The following is an 18,060-nucleotide window of genomic DNA, read 5'->3' as shown; positions in this document are numbered from 1 at the left end:
TTTAATTGTTGTGGTGAGTCCGGAACTGAGTGAACGCTGCTTTAAAATTAGGATCAGGGTGAAAGATATTCTTGTTCTCTCAGAGAATTGGGTAATGGTGTGGCCCTGGGTAGTGTTGTCAAACAGAGAGAGACCTGGGGGTGCAGGCACATAACTCCTTTGAAGTTTGTGTCACCTGTAGACAGGGCGATTAAGAAGGTGTTTAGCAAGCTTGCCTTCATCGCTCAGACCTTTGGGTATCGGAGTTGGGACATCATGTCGAGGATGTCGGTGAGGACTCTCCTGTCGTATTGTGTGTAGTTCCGGTTGACCTGTTACAGGAAGGATATCGTTAAGCTGAAGAGGATTCAGAAAAGATTTACCAGGATGTTGCCCAGAATAGATAAAAAGGAGTGGAAAGGCTGGGATGTGTTTGACTGGAGTGTAGGAGATTGAGGGATGGGCGGCACGGTGGCACAGTGGTTAGCACTGCTGCCTCACAGTGCCAGAGACCCGGGTTCAATTCCCGCCTCAGGCGACTGTCTGTGTGGAGTTTGCACATCCTCCCCGTGTCTGCGTGGGTTTCCTCCGGGTGCTCCGGTTTCCTCCCACAGTCCAAAGATGTGCAGGTCAGGTGAATTGGCCATGCTAAATTGCCTGTAGTGTTAGGTAAGGGGTAAATGTAAGGGTATGGGTGGGTTGCGCTTCGGCGGGTCGCGCTTCGGCGGGTCGGTGTGGACATGTTGGGCCGAAGGGCCTGTTTCCACACTGTAAGTAATCTAATCTAATCTAATCTTTTTGAGGCTTATACAATCATGAGGGACTTGGATAAGGTGAATGACAAGGGTCTTTTCCCAAGGGTGGGGTGTTCAAAACTAGGGGGATTTATTTTTTAAGGTGAGAAGAGAAGGATTGAAATAGGACATGAGGGGCAATTTTTTTTTTCATCGCAGGAAGTGGTTCATGTGTGGAATGAACTTCCAGAGGAAGTGGTGGATGTGGATACAGTTACAATGTTTGAAAGACATTTGGATAAGGACATGAATAAGAAAGATTTGGAGGGATATTGGCCAGGTGCAGGCAGCTGGGACTGGTTTAGTTTGGGATTATGTTCGGCGCAGACTGGTTTGGACCAAAGGGTCTGTTTCCGTGCCAGAGGACTCTATGACTTCGCCTCAGAAGACGGAATTGGGGTCATTGATTCTTTTGAAGGCAGCGCTGGGTGTGTTCATCGCAGGTTTTGGGGGGGTGGATGGGAAGGCAAAATTTGGGAGCGCTGACTGATCGGCCATGGACAGACGATCAGGTTCCAAAGGTCTGCCGACCTACTACCGCTCCTGGTCGTAGGTTGGTCGACAGCCGGACTCTAACTGTGGGCGTGTTCCCTCCTCCCCGCAGTGTCCACTACGGGGGCCTGGGCCAGCTGACGGACGGAGTCCTGGGCATGGACGACTTCACCAGGAGCCAGGAGCTGCGGGTCTGGCCTGGCTACGACTATGTGGGCTGGCACAACACAACCATGAGCAACGGGTTCGTGGAGATTGATTTCCAGTTTGAGCATGTCCTCACTTTCAAATCCATGAAGGTAAGGCGACGGTGGGGGGAGGCTGCCTGATGGCCGACAGTCATAGAGATGTACAGCACGGAAACAGACCCTTCGGTCCAACTCGTCCATGCCAACCTGATAGACCAACCCAATCTAGTCCCACCTGCCAGCACCCGGCACATATCCCTCCAAACCCTTCCTATTCATATACCCATCCAAATGCCTCTTAAATGTTGCAATTGGACCAGCCTCCACCACATCCTCTGGCAGCTCATTCCATACACGTACCACCCTCTGGGTGAAAATGTTGCCCCTTAGGTCCCATTTAAATATTTCCCCTCTCACCCTAAGTTTATCCCCTCTCGATCTGGAGGAATCCAGAGTAGACTTTGCCTATTTATCCTATCCATGTCCTTCAGGATTTTATAAAACTCTATAAGGTCACCCCTGACACTCCAGGGAAACCAGCCCCAGCCTATTCAGCCTCTCCCTATAGCTCAAATCCTCAACCCCAGGCAACATACTTGTAAATCTTTTTTGAACCCTTTCAAGTTTCACAACATCCTTCTGAAAGGAGGGAGACCAGAATTGCACGCAGTATTCCAAAAGTAGCCTAACCAATGTCCTGTACAGCCACAACATGACCTCCCAACCCCAACACCCAATAAAGGAAAGCATACCAAACACCTTCAGATGTAAAAATGCGAGCGAGTTCAGGAGCAGGACATCCGTTTTACCATTGGCCGATCTGACTGTAGCCTCTATTCCCACTTTCCTACCTGTTTCCCTGGACTCTTCTGTCAATGAACTATCTGTGCCTCAGCCAATAATGAAATGAATGACTTCAAGCCAAACAGAGACATGCACGAGAATTCCTAGAAACATGACATTCCAACCGGAAATCTATCAACAAACACATTGACTTGGATCCCATTTACCACCCCCCCCCCAAGAAAAAGAACAGGAAATTATGTCACCACAGGAAATGACATCACCAACCCAAGGAACCCTAAACATATAAGTAACAAGCGGGCCATCCCGCCAGTGCTTCATCCGGAGGCTCACTGATGATATTACCTAGTGTGGTGACGAAACGTCTGAAAATGAACCTTCCAGCTCAGCGAGCAAACCTACATCCAGAACCTCAACCTGAGCTACAAATCTTCTCAAACCTCAATCCAAGGGATGTAAGAACGAATAAAGAAGACCTTTCTCCACCTCTCTGTCTTAAATGGGTGAGCACCCCTGCCTTATTTTTAAACGCCCACGGTTCTAGAATCTCTGAGCAGAGATAATGTCCTCTCCCCGCACCCACTGTGTCAAGGTTCTGTTCCAGTAAGGTCTCCTCTCATTCTCAACTCCAATGGGTATGAAGCCAAACCACCTGACCCTTTCCTCGTGAGTCAACATCAGGCCTCAAAACTACCTCTGATGTAAGTATAGTCCTCTTCGAGTTAGGAGCCCTTGGAAGCAGTGATATTACTCCTGAACCAGAATCCCCGAGTTGGTGTTTTGGAGAATTAATGGGTTCACGTCCCATCAAGTTGTTGAAATTTGACTTCAGTAAAAATCTGGAATTAAACATCTTTTGGCAGACAGCCCATTTGCTTAATGGAAGCTCTTTGTTGAAGGGGAATCCACCATCCAGACTTGCAGCAATGAGGGTTGAATCTCAAAAGACCTATCCAGCCATTCAAACAGTACGTCCAAATGTTACAGCACCATTCGCCACTCCTCATGTACTGAAGCAGTCCATGTTCAAATGCAACAAGATCAGGACACTATCCAGGCTTTGGGCTGACAAGTGGCAAGGGACATTCACGCCACACAAATGCCAGGCAATGACCATCACCAACAAGAGACAAACTAACCACCACCCCTTGACCACCTCAGTGGTGATACCATCACTGAATCCCCACCCCTGGGGTTACCAGAAACTCAACTGGTCTCGCCACATAAACAAAGCGGCTACAAGAACAGGTCAGAGGCTGGGAGTCCCGCAGCAAGTAACTCACCTCCTGACCCCTCCCAAAGCCCCTCCACCATCGACAAGGCACAAGTCAGGAGGGCGATGGAATACTCCCCACTTGCCCTGGATGGGGGCAGCCCCAGCAACACTCAAGAAGCTCGACACCATCCAGGACAAAGCAGCCCCTGCTTGATTGGCATCACATCAACCATCTTCAACCTTTGCTTCCCCCTCCACCAACAGCCAAATGCAGCGTTGGCAAGATTTACTGCAGTCACTCCCCAAGGCTTCTTCGGCAGCACCTTCTCAACCCGTGACCTCTACCATCCGGAAGGAGAAGGGCAGCAGATACGTGGGAGTGCCACCACACGCAAGTTCCCCTCCAAGCCAGTCAGCACCCTGACTTGGAAATATAGCACCGTTCCTTCACTGCTGCTGGGTCAAATTACTGGAATTGCCTTCCAAACAGCACTGTGACTACCTCGTGAACTGCAACCATTTACGCACAGTGGCTCAGTGGTTAGCACTGCTGCCTCACAGCACCAGGGTCCCAGGCTCGATCCCAGCCTCGGGTGACTGTCTATGTGGAGTTTGCACATTCTCCCCGGGTCTGCGTGGGTTTCCTCCGGGTGCTCCGGTTTCCTCCCACAGTCCAAAGATGTGCAGGTCAGGGTGGATTGGCTGTGCTAAATTGCCTGTAGTGTCAGGTGCATTAGTTGGAGGGAAATGGGTCAGGGTGGGTTATTCTTCGGAGGGTCGGTGTGGACTGGTTGGGCCGAAGGCCTGTTTCCACACTGTAGGGGAATCTAATCTAATCTCATCATTCAGGAAGGCAGCACACCACCACCTTGTCCTGGGCAGGTCGTGATGGGTAATAACTGGAGGACCCAGCAGGTGGAGCCCAGATTCCCATGACTGAATAAAATACAGCAATATGCAGCCCTCTTGGGGGTGGTCTCACGTGTCAATTTGGAACTAGGCTTCCCTACTCGTGTACACCATGCCCCTTTGCAATGATGACCCGCATTCCACTTGCCTTCTTCCTCACTCCCCTGTGCCAAAGTAATGACTGATGGGATTTGCCAAGCCTAACGCCGACAGGAAGGTAGCGCAGTGGTGATGTCCTTACCGCTGAGCCAGGAGACCCAAGGTGCGGAGTAACCTCCATGAGCAGGTTGAGTGGGACAAAAGAGAGCCCGGTTTCAGGTACGTTACCGCCCGATTCACTGAGCGGTGTCTTCTTGAACGGACGTGCAGTGTTGGAATTTTCTCCAGCAGTGAACAGGATGGTTGAATGTCTCCGTTGCTGGGGGAGAGAGCCCAGGGATTTCGGGGGTTTGAAGTCAGATGGAGAAAGGGGTTGGATTATGGGGAGACACAGGCAGGAAAGTGGAGTTGGAGCCAGATCAGATGGTCAGAACATGTTGAAAGTGTTGTCAAACAAAGACACCTTGGAGTGCAGGTTCATAGTTCCTTGAAAGTGGAATCTTGGGTAGACAGAGTGGTAAAGAAGGCATTTGGTACACTTGTTTTTATCACTAAGTTCCTTGAGTACAGGAGTTGGGTTGTCATCGTTACAGCTGTACAGGACATTGGTTAGGCCACTGTTGGAATATTGCATGCAGTTCACGTCTCCTTCCAATAGGGAAGATGTTGTGAAACTTGAAAGGGTTCAGAAAAGATTTACAAGGATGTGGCCAGGGTTGGAGGATTTGAGCTACAGGGAGAGGCTGAGCAGGCTGGGGCTGTTTTCCCTGGAGCGTCGGAGGCTGAGGGGTGACCTTATAGAGGCTTGTAAAATCATGAGGTGCATGGATAGGGTAAATGGACAAGGTCTTTTCCCTGGGGTGGGGGAGTCCAAAACTTGAGGGAATCAGTTTAGGATGACAGGGGAAAGATTTAAAAGGGTCGTAATGGGACTCAGAGGGTGGTACATGTACGGAATGAGCTGCCAGAGGAAGTGGTGGAGACTGGTACAATTGCAACATTTAAAAGGCATCTGGATGGGTATATGACTAGGAAGGGGTTAGAGGGATATGGGCCGGGTGCTGGCAGGTGGGACTAGATTGGGTTGGGATATCTGGACGAGTTGGACCGAACGGTGAGTTTCTGAGCTGTATGTCCCTGTGAATGGCAGAACAGGCTCGATGGGCCGAACGGCCAGCCCCTGTTTCCCTCCTGTCGTTCAGGTGCACTGATCGAGCGAGCGACTGAACTCCTTGCCCTGAATCTGTCCCCAGGTCCACTGCAACAACATGTTCTCCAGGCAGGTGAAGATTTTTAAGTCCGTCGATTGTTTCTTCAAAAGCGACGCCACCGTTTCCTGGGAGCCCACGCCGGTCAGCACCGCCATGGTCCTGGACAATAAAAACCCCAGCGCCCGCTACGTGACGGTGCCACTTGGTCACCGCCCTGCCCAGTTCATACGCTGCCACTTCTACTTTGCCGACTCGTGGATGATGTTCAGCGAGATCACCTTCCAGACAGGTAGGGGGCGATGGTCGGGGAGTTGGGGGTGGCCTGGGGCAGGGTGGCACTCTACAGGGTGGCTGCCCGCGCAGCAACTGCCTTTTGCCACTGTCTACAGTTCCCTCCTTGGGATCATCACCGTTCACCTCTTCGATCTCGGAATTGCTTTCAAGATGATGCCTCCCTCTGAATCCTCGCCTAGGCTCACCTCGCCTTGTCCCCGCTCTCCAGTCAGTGCTGCTTGCTGCCTGATCCACGTGAGAGAGTCAACCATCTACCTGCAGCCCATTAGATCCCATTCACTTTGAGAACAGCGAGAGATTGCTACTTTAAACCGAGAGACACACACAGACAGACACATACACACAGACACACACACTCAGACAGACACACACTCTCTCTCTCTCACATACACAGACAGACACACTCTCTCTCTCTCTCTCATATACACACAGACAGACACACTCTCTCTCTCACACATGTACACAGACAGACACACTCTCTCACACATGTACACAGACAGACACACTCTCTCTCCCTCACATACACACAGACACACTCTCTCTCACACACATACAGGCAGACAGACACACTCTCTCCCTCACATACACACAGACACACTCTCTCTCACATACACACAGAAATACACACTCTCTCACACATACACACTCTCTCTCACACATACACAGACAGACACACTCTCTCTCTCTCACATACACACAGACACACTCTCTCTCACATACATACAGAAATACACACTCTCTCTCTCACACAGACACACACTCTCTCTCTCTCACATACACACAGACACACACTTTCTCTCTCACATACACACAGACACACTCTCTCTCACATACACACAGACACACACACTCTCTCTCTCACACATACACACAGACATACACACGCTCTCTCTCTCACATACACACATACACACTCTCTCTCACACACATACACAGACACACACACACTCTCTCTCACATACACACAGACACACACACTCTCTCGCACACATACAGACACACACACTCTCTCACACATACACACAGACACACACACTCTCTCTCTCTCACACATACAGACACGCACTCTCTCTCACACATACAGACACACTCTCTCACACACATACAGACACACACTCTCTCTCTCACACACATACAGACACACACAGTCTCTCTCTCACACATACACAGACACACACAGTCTCTCTCTCACACATACACAGACACACACACACACAGACATACATGCACACAGGCACACGCACACAGACACATGCACACAGACACAAAGATGTGCACGCAGACACACACACGCATATTCACGCAGACACGCGCACACAGACAAACACAGACTTGCACACGCATGTGCACACACACAGACGCATGCGCACATGCACACAGACACACGCAAACGCAAACACATACAGATACACACACCAATAATTGTAGCAGTTTCCCTGCAGACTCCCCGAAATGTTGAGGAAGCCTTTCTCACTGCCCATACCTTATCTGGAGAAACAAGGGAAATGGAAGAGGGGGGGGAGCAGACAGAATTACCAACCAGGGACATCTCTTGGCCACCAAACAGAAGCTACACAAACCTTAGAGCTTTCTTTTCTCAATTGGAAGTTGTCTAGAAGTGAGAGTGATGCCCAATACAACTCAGCTAGTTCCATGGGAGTGACAGTGTGCTCATTGTTGCTACTTATAGAGGGGTGCCACCAAATCTGTCCCAGAATAATCCATGCGGAGGTCTCCAATGTCTGACACAACGTGGTTGAGGCTAAAGACATTGAGTGTTACTAAGAGGGAGTTAGACACGGCTCTGAGGACGAAAGCTTTCGGAGGATAACAGGAGGAAGCAGGAACAGGGGACTGAGTTGGATGATTAGATCAAGTTCATTGGCCTACCAGGCTCAAAGGGCTGAATGGCCTCTGCATTTCTTGGTTTCTACATTTCAGCCACATACTCCCACACTATTGGTCAATCAACACGTGTATCATCACGGCACGTCAATGTCCCAGCCAACTGGAAAGCAAATAGACCCTTCTTTCCTTGATTGGACTGTCCTAGTGTCGAGGGGAGGGCCTAGAGGGTGTTGTACCAACAGATGTTTTTATCCCCCTTCCTCACCTTAGTGTTTAGTAACAAATGCGTTCAAAGAATATTACTTATTTGAACACTCTTACTATGTTTTTCTCTCTGGTTTCATTCACAATAGTGCCTCGGGCGTTAGACTTTCAGGTCGTTTCAGCAACACTCAAGAAGCTCGACACCATCCAGGACAAAGCAGCCCCCCCCTCCCCCTTGATTGGCACCACATCCACAAACATCCACTCCACCTACCACCGACGCTCAGTAGCAGCAGTGTGTACCATCTACAAGGCGCACTGCAGCAACTCACCAAAGATCCTCAGACAAACCCACAACCACTTTCATCTGGAAGGACAAGGGCAGCAGATACATGGGGACACCGGCCCCTGCAAGGTCCCCTCTGAGCCACTCACCACCCTGACTTGGAAATATATCCCCGTTCCTTCACTGTCGCTGGGAGCAAATCCTCAAAATCCCTCCTTCAAGGTCAACCCACAGCAGGTGGACTGCAGCGGTTCAAGATGGCAGCTCACCCCCACCTTCTCAAGGGGGAAACTAGGGACGGGTAATAAATGCTGGGCCCAGCCAGCAATGCCCATGTGAAAGAGGCCGCCAGGAGGTGATTGGAAATGTCCACGGAAGTCAAATGAGGCGAGGGGGTGTTCCTTTCAGCTGTTGTTCAGTACATTGGCTTTCACCGTTACTCACACGTCTCTGTCCTTTCTAGGGGTTGACCACACCACGCCCGGCATTCCGGGCCTACATCCGCGAGGCCCCGCTCCGCGCCAGAGAGAAACACTCGTCCCTCCCCTGGAGGCATCAACCGGCAATTACGACCTCGCGGGAGGTATCACAGCAACCGTCAGTAACCTAGGTAACGTTGTGGCTACAGCCGCCCAGGTCGTAGGTGAGACTGTGCCCACCACGCGGTGTCCTCTCCACGTTCAAGGACCGGTTGTAACCAGAGGGCAGGCAGCACTCCAATCTTAGAGCTGCTGACATGGCGAATGTAGGATCCCCACAGTGTGGAACCAGGCCATTCGGCCCTTTGAGTCCGCACCAACCCTCCGGACAGCATCCAACTCCTCTCCTTGCAACTCTGCATTTCCCATGACTAACACCCCCCCCCCCCCCCACCACCACCCAAACTGCACAACCCTGAACACTATGGGGTAATTTAGCCTGGCCAATCCACCCTAACCTGCACATCTTTGGACTGTGGGAGGAAACCAGAGCACCCGGAGGAAACCCACGCAGAGACGTGGGAGAATGTGTAAACTCCACACAGACGGTCGCCCGATGGTGGGATCGAACCCGGGTTCCCTGGCGCCGTGAGGCAACGGTGCTAACCACTGAGTCACCGTGCCAGTGCCCGAGTTAGCTTTCAAGTCTGAAGCACGGGCCGGCCAGAACGTTAACCCTCCATCAGGCTTCTATTTTCCCTTCTCATGGCGGATCTTGACACGCTCCCTCTCTCCTCCCTCTCAGATCTCGAATCGTCCGTCTACCTGTCCCCGAACGCTGGGCGGCCCGTGCCCAAGGCTGACAGCAGCAACACGGCCATCTTGATCGGCTGCCTAGTGGCCATCATCCTCCTCCTGCTCATTGTCATCTTCATCATCCTCTGGAGGCAGTACTGGAAGAAGATTCTTGGCAAGGTAAGTCTCGGTGGGCGGGGGAGGGGAGGGGCCCGGGACAGGCTTGGTGCGTCGCTCTAAACCTTGTAGGCCGCACCGTGGAAAGTGCGGCGAACATTTTACAGCCTCTCAAGGCAATGGAAAATCTGCAAAACTGGATTGATGGCAGAACTGACAGGGCATAGGTTTAAGGTGAGAGGGGGGAGATTTAAAAGAGACCTGAGGGGCAACTTTATCACTCAGAGGGTGGTGCGTGTATGAAATGAGCTGCCAGAGGAAGTGGTGGAGGCTGGTACAATCGCAACATTTAAAAGGCATCTGGATGGGTACATGAATAGGAAGTGTTTGGAGAGACATGGGACAAGTGCTGGCAAACGGGACGAGATTTATATGGGGTGTCAGGTCGGCAAGGACGGGTTGGACCGAAGGGTCTGTTTCTGTGCTGTCCATCTAACAGAAGTTGCTGGAAAAGCTCAGCAGGTCTGTGAAGAGAAATCAGAGTTAACGTTTCAGTGACCCTTCCTCTGAACTAGAAGGAGAAGGCTTGGGTCAAACTCTCCAACATTAAGCAAGAGCTTGACTGGGCATACGCAGAGAAATTGGGTTTAACGGAATGCTTCGAGCTCAGTGCTTTACGATTTCCGACAGTGGACTCGGGATGTGGGGAGCAACTGTCAGAAAGTACCGAGAGACGCTGGAGAGTACATTTGTAACGGGAAGGCAGACTGTTACTGGTAAGTTAGCGAGTGGGTACATATCGGGCAGATAGAGCACGGTTTTGGGGAAATGAGGTGCACTTCACTGTGGAAGGAAGATTAAAACAGCAGAGTATTACTTAAGAGGTGAATGATTGCTGAATTGCAAGGGATCCAGTTCAAGATGATCAAAATGCAAGTGTGCAGGTCCAGCAAGTGTGGGGATAAAGACGGCTAATGGAATGCCGGCAGTGGGAATTTAAGGAAAGGATGTTATGCTTCAGGACATTGTTGAGGCCAGTTCTTGAAAAATGTGCAGCTCCGGTCTCATTAGATGACGAGGAAACAAATGTATTGGAAACAGCTGGAAGGATTTTTACAACATCGCTATCTGGAAGTTGTTCTTATTAGGAAAGATTAGGCTGGTTTCTTCCCTGTTGAGCTCAGAAAAGTGGGATGTGTTTTGCTATTAGTGTGTAAGATCCTGAATGGTCTCAGCCGTGTGGACTTGGGAAGGCTGTTCCCCCTAGTGAGTGAGTCCAGGAATAGGGGACTCTCACCAACTTTCACGGATGCACCACAGAAAGCATCCTACCTGGGTGCATCCCGGCTTGGTGTGGCAACTGCTCTGCCCAGGACCGGAAAAAAAACTACAGAGAGTTGTCAACCCAGCCCGGTCCATCACCCAAACCAACCTTCAATCCATGGGCTCCATCTACACTTCCCATTGCCTCAGGAAGGCAGCCAGCATCATCAAAGACCCGTCCCACCCGCCTCCAGTTATAATCTCTTCCAATCTCATGCCGTTGGGGATGTTGAGCTTCTTGAGTGTTGTTTTGAACTACACCCATCCAGGCAAGTGGGGAGTATTCCATCTCACTCCTGACTTGTGCAGGGCGTGGACAGGGGGGGGGGGGGAGGTCAGGAAGCGAGTTCCTCGCCGCGGGATTTCTAGTCCCGGACCTGCTCTTGTAGCCGCAGTGTCTTCATGGGTAGTCCAATTCAGATTCCGGTCGGTAGTTAAAAAGGTGCAAAAGCTTAAACACACGTACCAATAGGTTCAAGAACAGCTTCTTCCCCCCCCCCCCCGAACAGGCCTCTCAAATTTTAAAGCGAATGGCGTCAGAAATGTTTGCCCACCTTTAATAGGATGGTGCAAGTTTCAATGGCTTCACGACCGTCTGCAGAGTGTAGCTTTTGAAACACAGCCAAGCATTCACAGGCAGCGACTTGCATAACCAAAGCTTCCAAATGAACAGGTGGACACTTCCGCAGATGTAGAACAGTTTGTCCACCGACAGAAGCACTTTTTTCTTTTCAAAACAGCCAGATCTGACAATACAATGAAACCATAGCCGAGAAACAGGAAAGGAAAGAATATCCTTTCACATTTCGCACGATGTCGTGGTGCTTTCTCAATTAGGAAAGTACTGCAATGCATGTGAACAACTAAACGATGCTAGTCAATGCAAGGGTCAATTTACCTTTAAATGCCAAACCACTACGATAAATAATTACATTAAAAATACATCTTCATTACAATGCTATACCTAATAGTAACATTTGAATGTTAGATTAGATTCCCTACAGTGTGGAAACAGGCCCTTCGGCCCAACTAGTCCACACTAGTCCTCTGAAGATTAACCCACCCAGACCCATTCCCCATAACTAATGCACCTAACACTTTGGGCAATTTAGCACGCCCAATTCAACTGGCCTGCACATCTTTGGATTGTGGGAAGAAACCAGAGCACCCGGAGGAAAACATGGGGAGAATGTGCAAACTCCACACAGACAGTCACCCGAGGCTGGAATCGAACCTGGGTCCCTGGCGCTGTGAGGCAGCAGGGCTAACCCACTGAGCCACCCTATCATGCTATTGCCTTTCAAAAAGCTCCCAACTCTTCAACTGGCTTTCCGTTTGCCTCAGGGTCACTCACCGTAAGTTTCCGTAGTTTGGCACCGTAGATGGTGCGTGGGAGAAAATCTGATTTTTGTCTCTCACATTCAGAATGGCCAGACCAACCTCAGCATGGGCGGATATCCGTTTCATACTGACCCACAAATATGCTAGGGGAAGGCACTGTGGGTCTCCAAGTGCAGCAGAAACTAGATCCCCTCCTAAACGTAAGGCCAAAGTTTGAATATTCACACATCACACCGTGCCTCCACACTCAGATAAATAATCAGCCTCGATGTGTCTGACTATATGTAATCTTGTTAGTTACACAGTAAACCAGAGAGGTAGGAAGGCTATTCTCATTAATCCATCATTGACGGGTCCCAAAGGCCCAATATTTATTGCCAACCTTGATTGTCCTTGGCAGGGTGACCATGAGTTGCCTTCCTTGAGCCATTGCTGTCCAGGGGGGTCAGATAGATCCGCAGTGCTGTTAGGGACGGAGGGCTGGGATATTGACCCAGTGACAGGGAAAGATATTGCTCTGAGCGAGCGTGGTGCGTGCCTTGCAAGTGTTGGGATTCCCATTTGTCCTTCTCGATGATCGGGCACGGAAGGTGTTGTCAAACGGAGGTTTGGGAGGATACTGCAGTGCATCAGTGCAGGTGCTGTGGAGGGGCCAGTGTCGGACTGGGGTGGACAAGGTTGAACATCACACAATGCCACAGCTACCTGATGGCAGAGCAGCGCTCCGAAAGCTAGTGCCTCCAAATAGACCTGCTGGACTATAACCTGGTGTTGTGTGATTTTCAACTGAGTGCAGTTGGTACATGGTGAAGTAGGTACGTTGGAGCCAATTGAGCGGGCTGGTCCGGGGGGAGATGTTAAGCCTGTTGACTGGGAGCTGCACCCATCCAGGCAAATGGGGAGTATCCATTGCACTCCTGAGTTGTGCAGGGAGTGGACGGGTGGGGGGGAGGGAGTCAGGAAGCGAGTTCCTCGCTGCAGGATTCCTATTCTGCTCTTGTAACCGCAGGGTCTTCATGGGTAGTCCAATTCAGATTCCGGTTTACTGAATCAGGGAGGTATTCAGGGAGGGTCGTGCTTCTGCGGGGAGTGGGGTGGAAGGAGGACGAGGAGAGTATCAAGGGGAGGGGAGAGTTCCGGGAGGTGGGGACGGGTGCGAGAGCGTGGGGAGGTGGGGGGGGGGGGCTTCCACAGCGCCCGGCTACCTTCTAACCCCACCTCCCCTCCCCCCTCCAGGCGCAGCGGAGGATCCTCGAGGATGACCTGACCGTCCGGCTCTCGGTGCCCGGTGACACCGTGGTCATCAACAACACGCAGCAGCCCGGCCCCTCGCCGGGGGGCACCCCCTCCAACCTGTACGAGCGCATCGGCTCCAGCGACCCAGAGTACCAGGAACCCAACCGGCTGCGGATGAAGCTGCCCGAGCTGCCGCAGGGCACCGACAACTCCGGTAAGGCCACACTGGGGGAGAGGGGGGGAGGTTGGCTGGGGGAGAGGAGCGCGGGAATCGCACACTGAGGAGGGAGGGGGGTCAATGGGAAACCGACACCGGGCAGGGGGAGAGGAGAGGAAGACCAACACCACGCGGGGGGGGAGTGAGAGAGGGAAACCGACACCGGGCGGGGGGATGAGTGAGAGAGAGAGAGAGACCGACACCATGCGGGGGGAGGGGGAGAGAAAGGGAGACCGACACCATGCTGGGGGAGGGGGAGAGAAAGGGAGACCGACACCAGGTGGGGGGAGGGGGAGAGAAAGGGAGACCGACACCAGGTGGGGGGAGGGGGAGAGAAAGGGAGACCGACACCAGGCGGGGGGAGGGGGAGAGAAAGGGAGACCGACACCAGGTGGGGGGAGGGGGAGAGAAAGGGAGACCGACACCAGGCGGGGGGAGGGGGAGAGAAAGGGAGACCGACACCAGGCGGGGGGAGGGGGAGAGAAAGGGAGACCGACACCGGGCAGGGGGAGAGGAGAGGAAGACCAACACCATGCGGGGGGGGGGGGGGAGTGAGAGAGAGAGAGAGACCGACACCGGGCGGGGGGGAGGGGGAGAGAAAGGGAGATCGACACCGGGCAGGGGTAGGGGGGAGAGAGAGGGAGACCGACACCGGGCGGGGGGGTGGGGAGACTGACACCGGGCTGAGGGGAGGGAGAGAGAGGAAACCGACACCCCGGGCAGGGGGAGGGAGAGAAATGGAGACTGACACCAAGTGGGGGGGGAGGGGGAGAGAAAGGGAGACCGACACCGGGCGGGGGGAGAGGGGGTGAGAGAGGGAAACCAACACTGGGGGAGGAGAGTGAGACTGACACCGGGCGGGGGGAGGGGAGAGAGAGCGAGAAATGGACATGAGGGGCTGCAGGGGGGTGGGGCGGCAAACGGACACTGTGGACAGGGTGGGGCGCCCGTAGGTCCCTATTGTGGCCCGCCTCCGTGAAGAGGTGAGCGGGAGGCCAAAACTCCGACGGGAGCTTCCCTCACCTCCTCCATTCTCTCCCCCCCACCCCCTGTTACCCCCAACCCGTTCGTGTCGACAAGTTAACGCGGCCCTCTCGCAGGGTTGCGGGGTGGGGTGGGGTGGGCAGCTGTGGAGTAATAACGCCCTCCACTCGGGGCCGGGCCAGGGGTGGGGCGGGGCAGGGCCTGTGTGGAATGGACGGGATATCTCCCAACCAAGTGTTGGGTCTCTCTTCCCCAGAGCCTGCATGGGGGCTGTGGAAATCTGGATCTCTCCCTTCGGAGGTGGTGGGGGGGGTGGTTGGGGAGTATCCGTTGAAACTGTCAAGTCTGCGATCGAGGGGATTCCTGTCAGGCCAGATGTCAGAGGCTGGGGAGGCGGGGGGGTGTAGTCGAATAGACCAGTGGATCAGTGGGCTGAATGGCCTCCTGTCTGGTTTTTGTTTTAGCGGTTCAGTTCTATTTCAGGCTCTCACTGAGGTCCTTCCTATTCCTCTCCACCTCCTTATTTCGATTTCCTCTTTTTGAGACTGTCCTCCGAACCTGCCTTAGTCTTTCTCTCGCGCCTCCGTAGTTGATCTCCATCTGACCACCTCCTGATGTAAACCCGAGGCCACGTTCTGCCCCACGATGCTCCTGGGCAGAGGAGGGTTTGTTTGAAGGTGCTCCACAAATGCACGGGACAGCAGGACGGCCCAGTCAGGAGGTTTGATGTGTTTGGGCGTGTGCTCCCTAAGATGGGGTGTCGCGTGAGACGGAGCTGACTAAGGGTGGCACGGTGGCTCAGTGGTTAGCACTGCTGCCTCACGGCACCAGAGACCCGGGTTCAATTCCCACCTCGGGCAACTGTCTGTGTGGAGTTTGCACATTCTCCCCGTGTCTGAGTGGGTTTCCTCCGGGTGCTCCGGTTTCCTCCCACAATCCAAAGATGTGCAAGTCAGGTGAATTGGCCAAGCTCAAATTGCCTGTAGTGTGAGGTGAAGGGGTAAATGTAGGGGAATGGGTCTGGGTGGGTTGCTCTTCGGAGGGTCGGCGTGGTCTTGTTGGGCCGAAGGGCCTGTTTCCACATGTAAGTAATCTAATCTGGTTTAATCCGGTGCAGAACCCCAATCCGGTTGCGATTAAACCCTAAAACAAGCTGCTTTAAAAGTGACATCAGGTTCCGATATTGTGGGGAAGGGCCATTCGGCCCGACGAGCGGGCCCACCTCATTCCTGCAACCCCTCATTTCCCATGGCTCACCTGCTTTCCCCCCCCCCCCCCTTTCCCGCACATCCCTGGGCACTATGGGTAATCCACCTGACCTGCACAACTTTAGACTGTGGGGTACACACGCAGACGCGGGGGAGAACGTGCAAATTCCTCACGCACACTCGCCCGAGACTGGGATCGAACCCTGGTCCCTGGCGCCGTGAGGCAGCAGTGCTGAGCCACCCATGTTTCCAATTTGTTCCACGCACCACCGTTTAGGAGCGATGCCATCGGTCCGCGAGGGAGTCGAAGAGAGATCTTTCAGAATGGGGTCAGGGTGGCAGGCTAAAGGAGGCTCAGAATGTGCCCAACCTCTTCCGCTGCACCTTCTGCGGAAGTTGAAGGTCACAGGCGAAGCAGAGGCAATTATTGAGGGTCCAGAGAGACTTTTGGTGCGAGGGCTGCCTGTTGGTGATTGTTCCTCCTGCCCATTTCATTGGCACTGCCCCGTCTCCTGGTGAGGCTGGAGGGAGATCAAGGCCCCTTCCCTTCGCTGCTGGCCACCGGGGGAGGCACTGCGATGGGAGTGCAGTGCTAAGTGCAATTCCGGCAGGCACTGAGGGCAGCTACAGTGCCAGTCACCACCCTTCATGGAGACTTCGGCTGTCCCACCCTCTCCCACCACGTGGACTCTCATCTTGTGAGGTGCCAGCCCCATGGCCCTGACCAAAGGTGCCGGAGAAGGCCTCATTGGTGCCTCCTCGCTGGATGCTCGGAGGGGCTGCTCTCTTCAGCGCGAACACCACCCAGGGCCTGCAGGAGGCGAGAGAGAGAGCGAGAGACTGAGCGGGGGATGTCAGGACAGGGCTCTGGGCTTGCTGGGACTTGGCCACCAGTGCTTGGAGGTCTCTGAGCGGTCCCTGAATTTCCCCGCTCATGGGCGGGCTCTCTCTTCGGAGACGGCGAGGAAGGGAATGCTAGGCCCCGCCCCACCCCAGCCCTCCCTCCCTATTCCGACCGTCGGCTGGTTCCTCCTGGGATGAGCATGGACCTTGGCGTTGGCTCAGGCATGGATTGGCTGGGGGTATGAGGACAGGCAGAAGGGGTCGCTCGTGAGTCTTGCGGGTGCATTGGGGCGTGGGCATGAGCTAGCAGAGAAAGAGAGACGGTGGCGGTATTCTACGTGCCCCCTCACCCCGCACTGCTGGAGAGCAGAGGAACATTAAACCTGCTGATCACCGGGGGGCACTGCAGTGGGAATGCCGGCCTGAACGCACATCCGGTGGGCAGTAGAGGGCATCTCCTCCATGGCAGGAAAGCCAACCAATGGAAGCTTCCAGACTGCTGGGCATTCCCCATGGGCACCGCACTGAGCCGGCTGGCAACATCAGGCTGGGTGGCAGAGTCAGGCACGGTGGTATCCCAAGGGAAGGGGGTAGCTCTCCACTCTTTCACCCTGGGGCCTCCAGGCGCCAACTTCCCTTCCTCAGCCACCTCCTTTGGCGTTGTGCCACGTGGTATAGGGAGGCGATGGCCCTAGTGGCGTTATCGCTGGACTGTTAATCCATTTCTGGAGGGGGGGGGAACCCAGGTTCAAATCCCACCATGGCAGACGGTGGGATTCAAATTCAATTTCAAAGAGAAGTTTCTGGAATTAAGAATGTCATGACGACCGTGAATCCATTATCCCATCTTGGTTCATCCATGCCCTTCGGGGAAGGTATTCTGCTGTCCTTGCCGGATCTGGCCCACAGGACTCCAGACCCAGAGGCAATGTGGTTGACTCTCAAACTGCCCTCTCGGGGCAATTAGGGATGGGCAATAAATGCTGAGGTAGCCAACGACCCATGAATGAATTCATTTTTAAGAAGTGGTATTTGGGAGTGGTGCTGCCATCGGAAAATCCTGCTGCTGGCCAGCAGGAGGCGCTGTGGAGGCGTGGCGCAAACAGGATGAGGTGAGCAGCAGCAAAGGCCTCTTCCATGGTTACCCTGGTCCTCACCAACCTTTAGCTGACAATTCGGTAACATTCAGACATTGCAACTCAACACCACCTTCTAGGGGCAACTGGGGATGTGCAGTAAACTCTGGAATCAGC

The 18,060-nt window shown here is 53.4% G+C and overlaps 1 protein-coding gene across 6 annotated transcripts in view; it reads left to right on the top strand.

Moving 5' to 3' along the window:
- Nucleotides 1-18,060, top strand: part of LOC122541334 (discoidin domain-containing receptor 2-like) — a 213,279-nt gene that overhangs the window by 146,991 nt on the left and 48,228 nt on the right. For all 6 annotated transcript variants that reach the window (XM_087979456.1, XM_087979457.1, XM_087979455.1 and 3 more), the window contains 5 exons: nucleotides 1,378-1,564; nucleotides 5,735-5,981; nucleotides 8,788-8,934; nucleotides 9,549-9,718; nucleotides 13,556-13,769. In XM_087979456.1, the coding sequence (XP_087835582.1) occupies nucleotides 1,378-1,564; nucleotides 5,735-5,981; nucleotides 8,788-8,934; nucleotides 9,549-9,718; nucleotides 13,556-13,769 (965 nt within the window). The remainder of the gene's footprint in view (nucleotides 1-1,377; nucleotides 1,565-5,734; nucleotides 5,982-8,787; nucleotides 8,935-9,548; nucleotides 9,719-13,555; nucleotides 13,770-18,060) is intronic.

This window comes from Chiloscyllium plagiosum, unplaced genomic scaffold, assembly GCF_037043375.1.
Source record: "Chiloscyllium plagiosum isolate Xiang-an unplaced genomic scaffold, Cpla_swu_hap1 HiC_scaffold_35, whole genome shotgun sequence".
NCBI classification, from domain to species: Eukaryota; Metazoa; Chordata; class Chondrichthyes; order Orectolobiformes; family Hemiscylliidae; genus Chiloscyllium; species Chiloscyllium plagiosum.
Note: the sequence above shows the minus strand (reverse complement) of the source record. Positions and strands in the feature narration are given on the sequence as shown.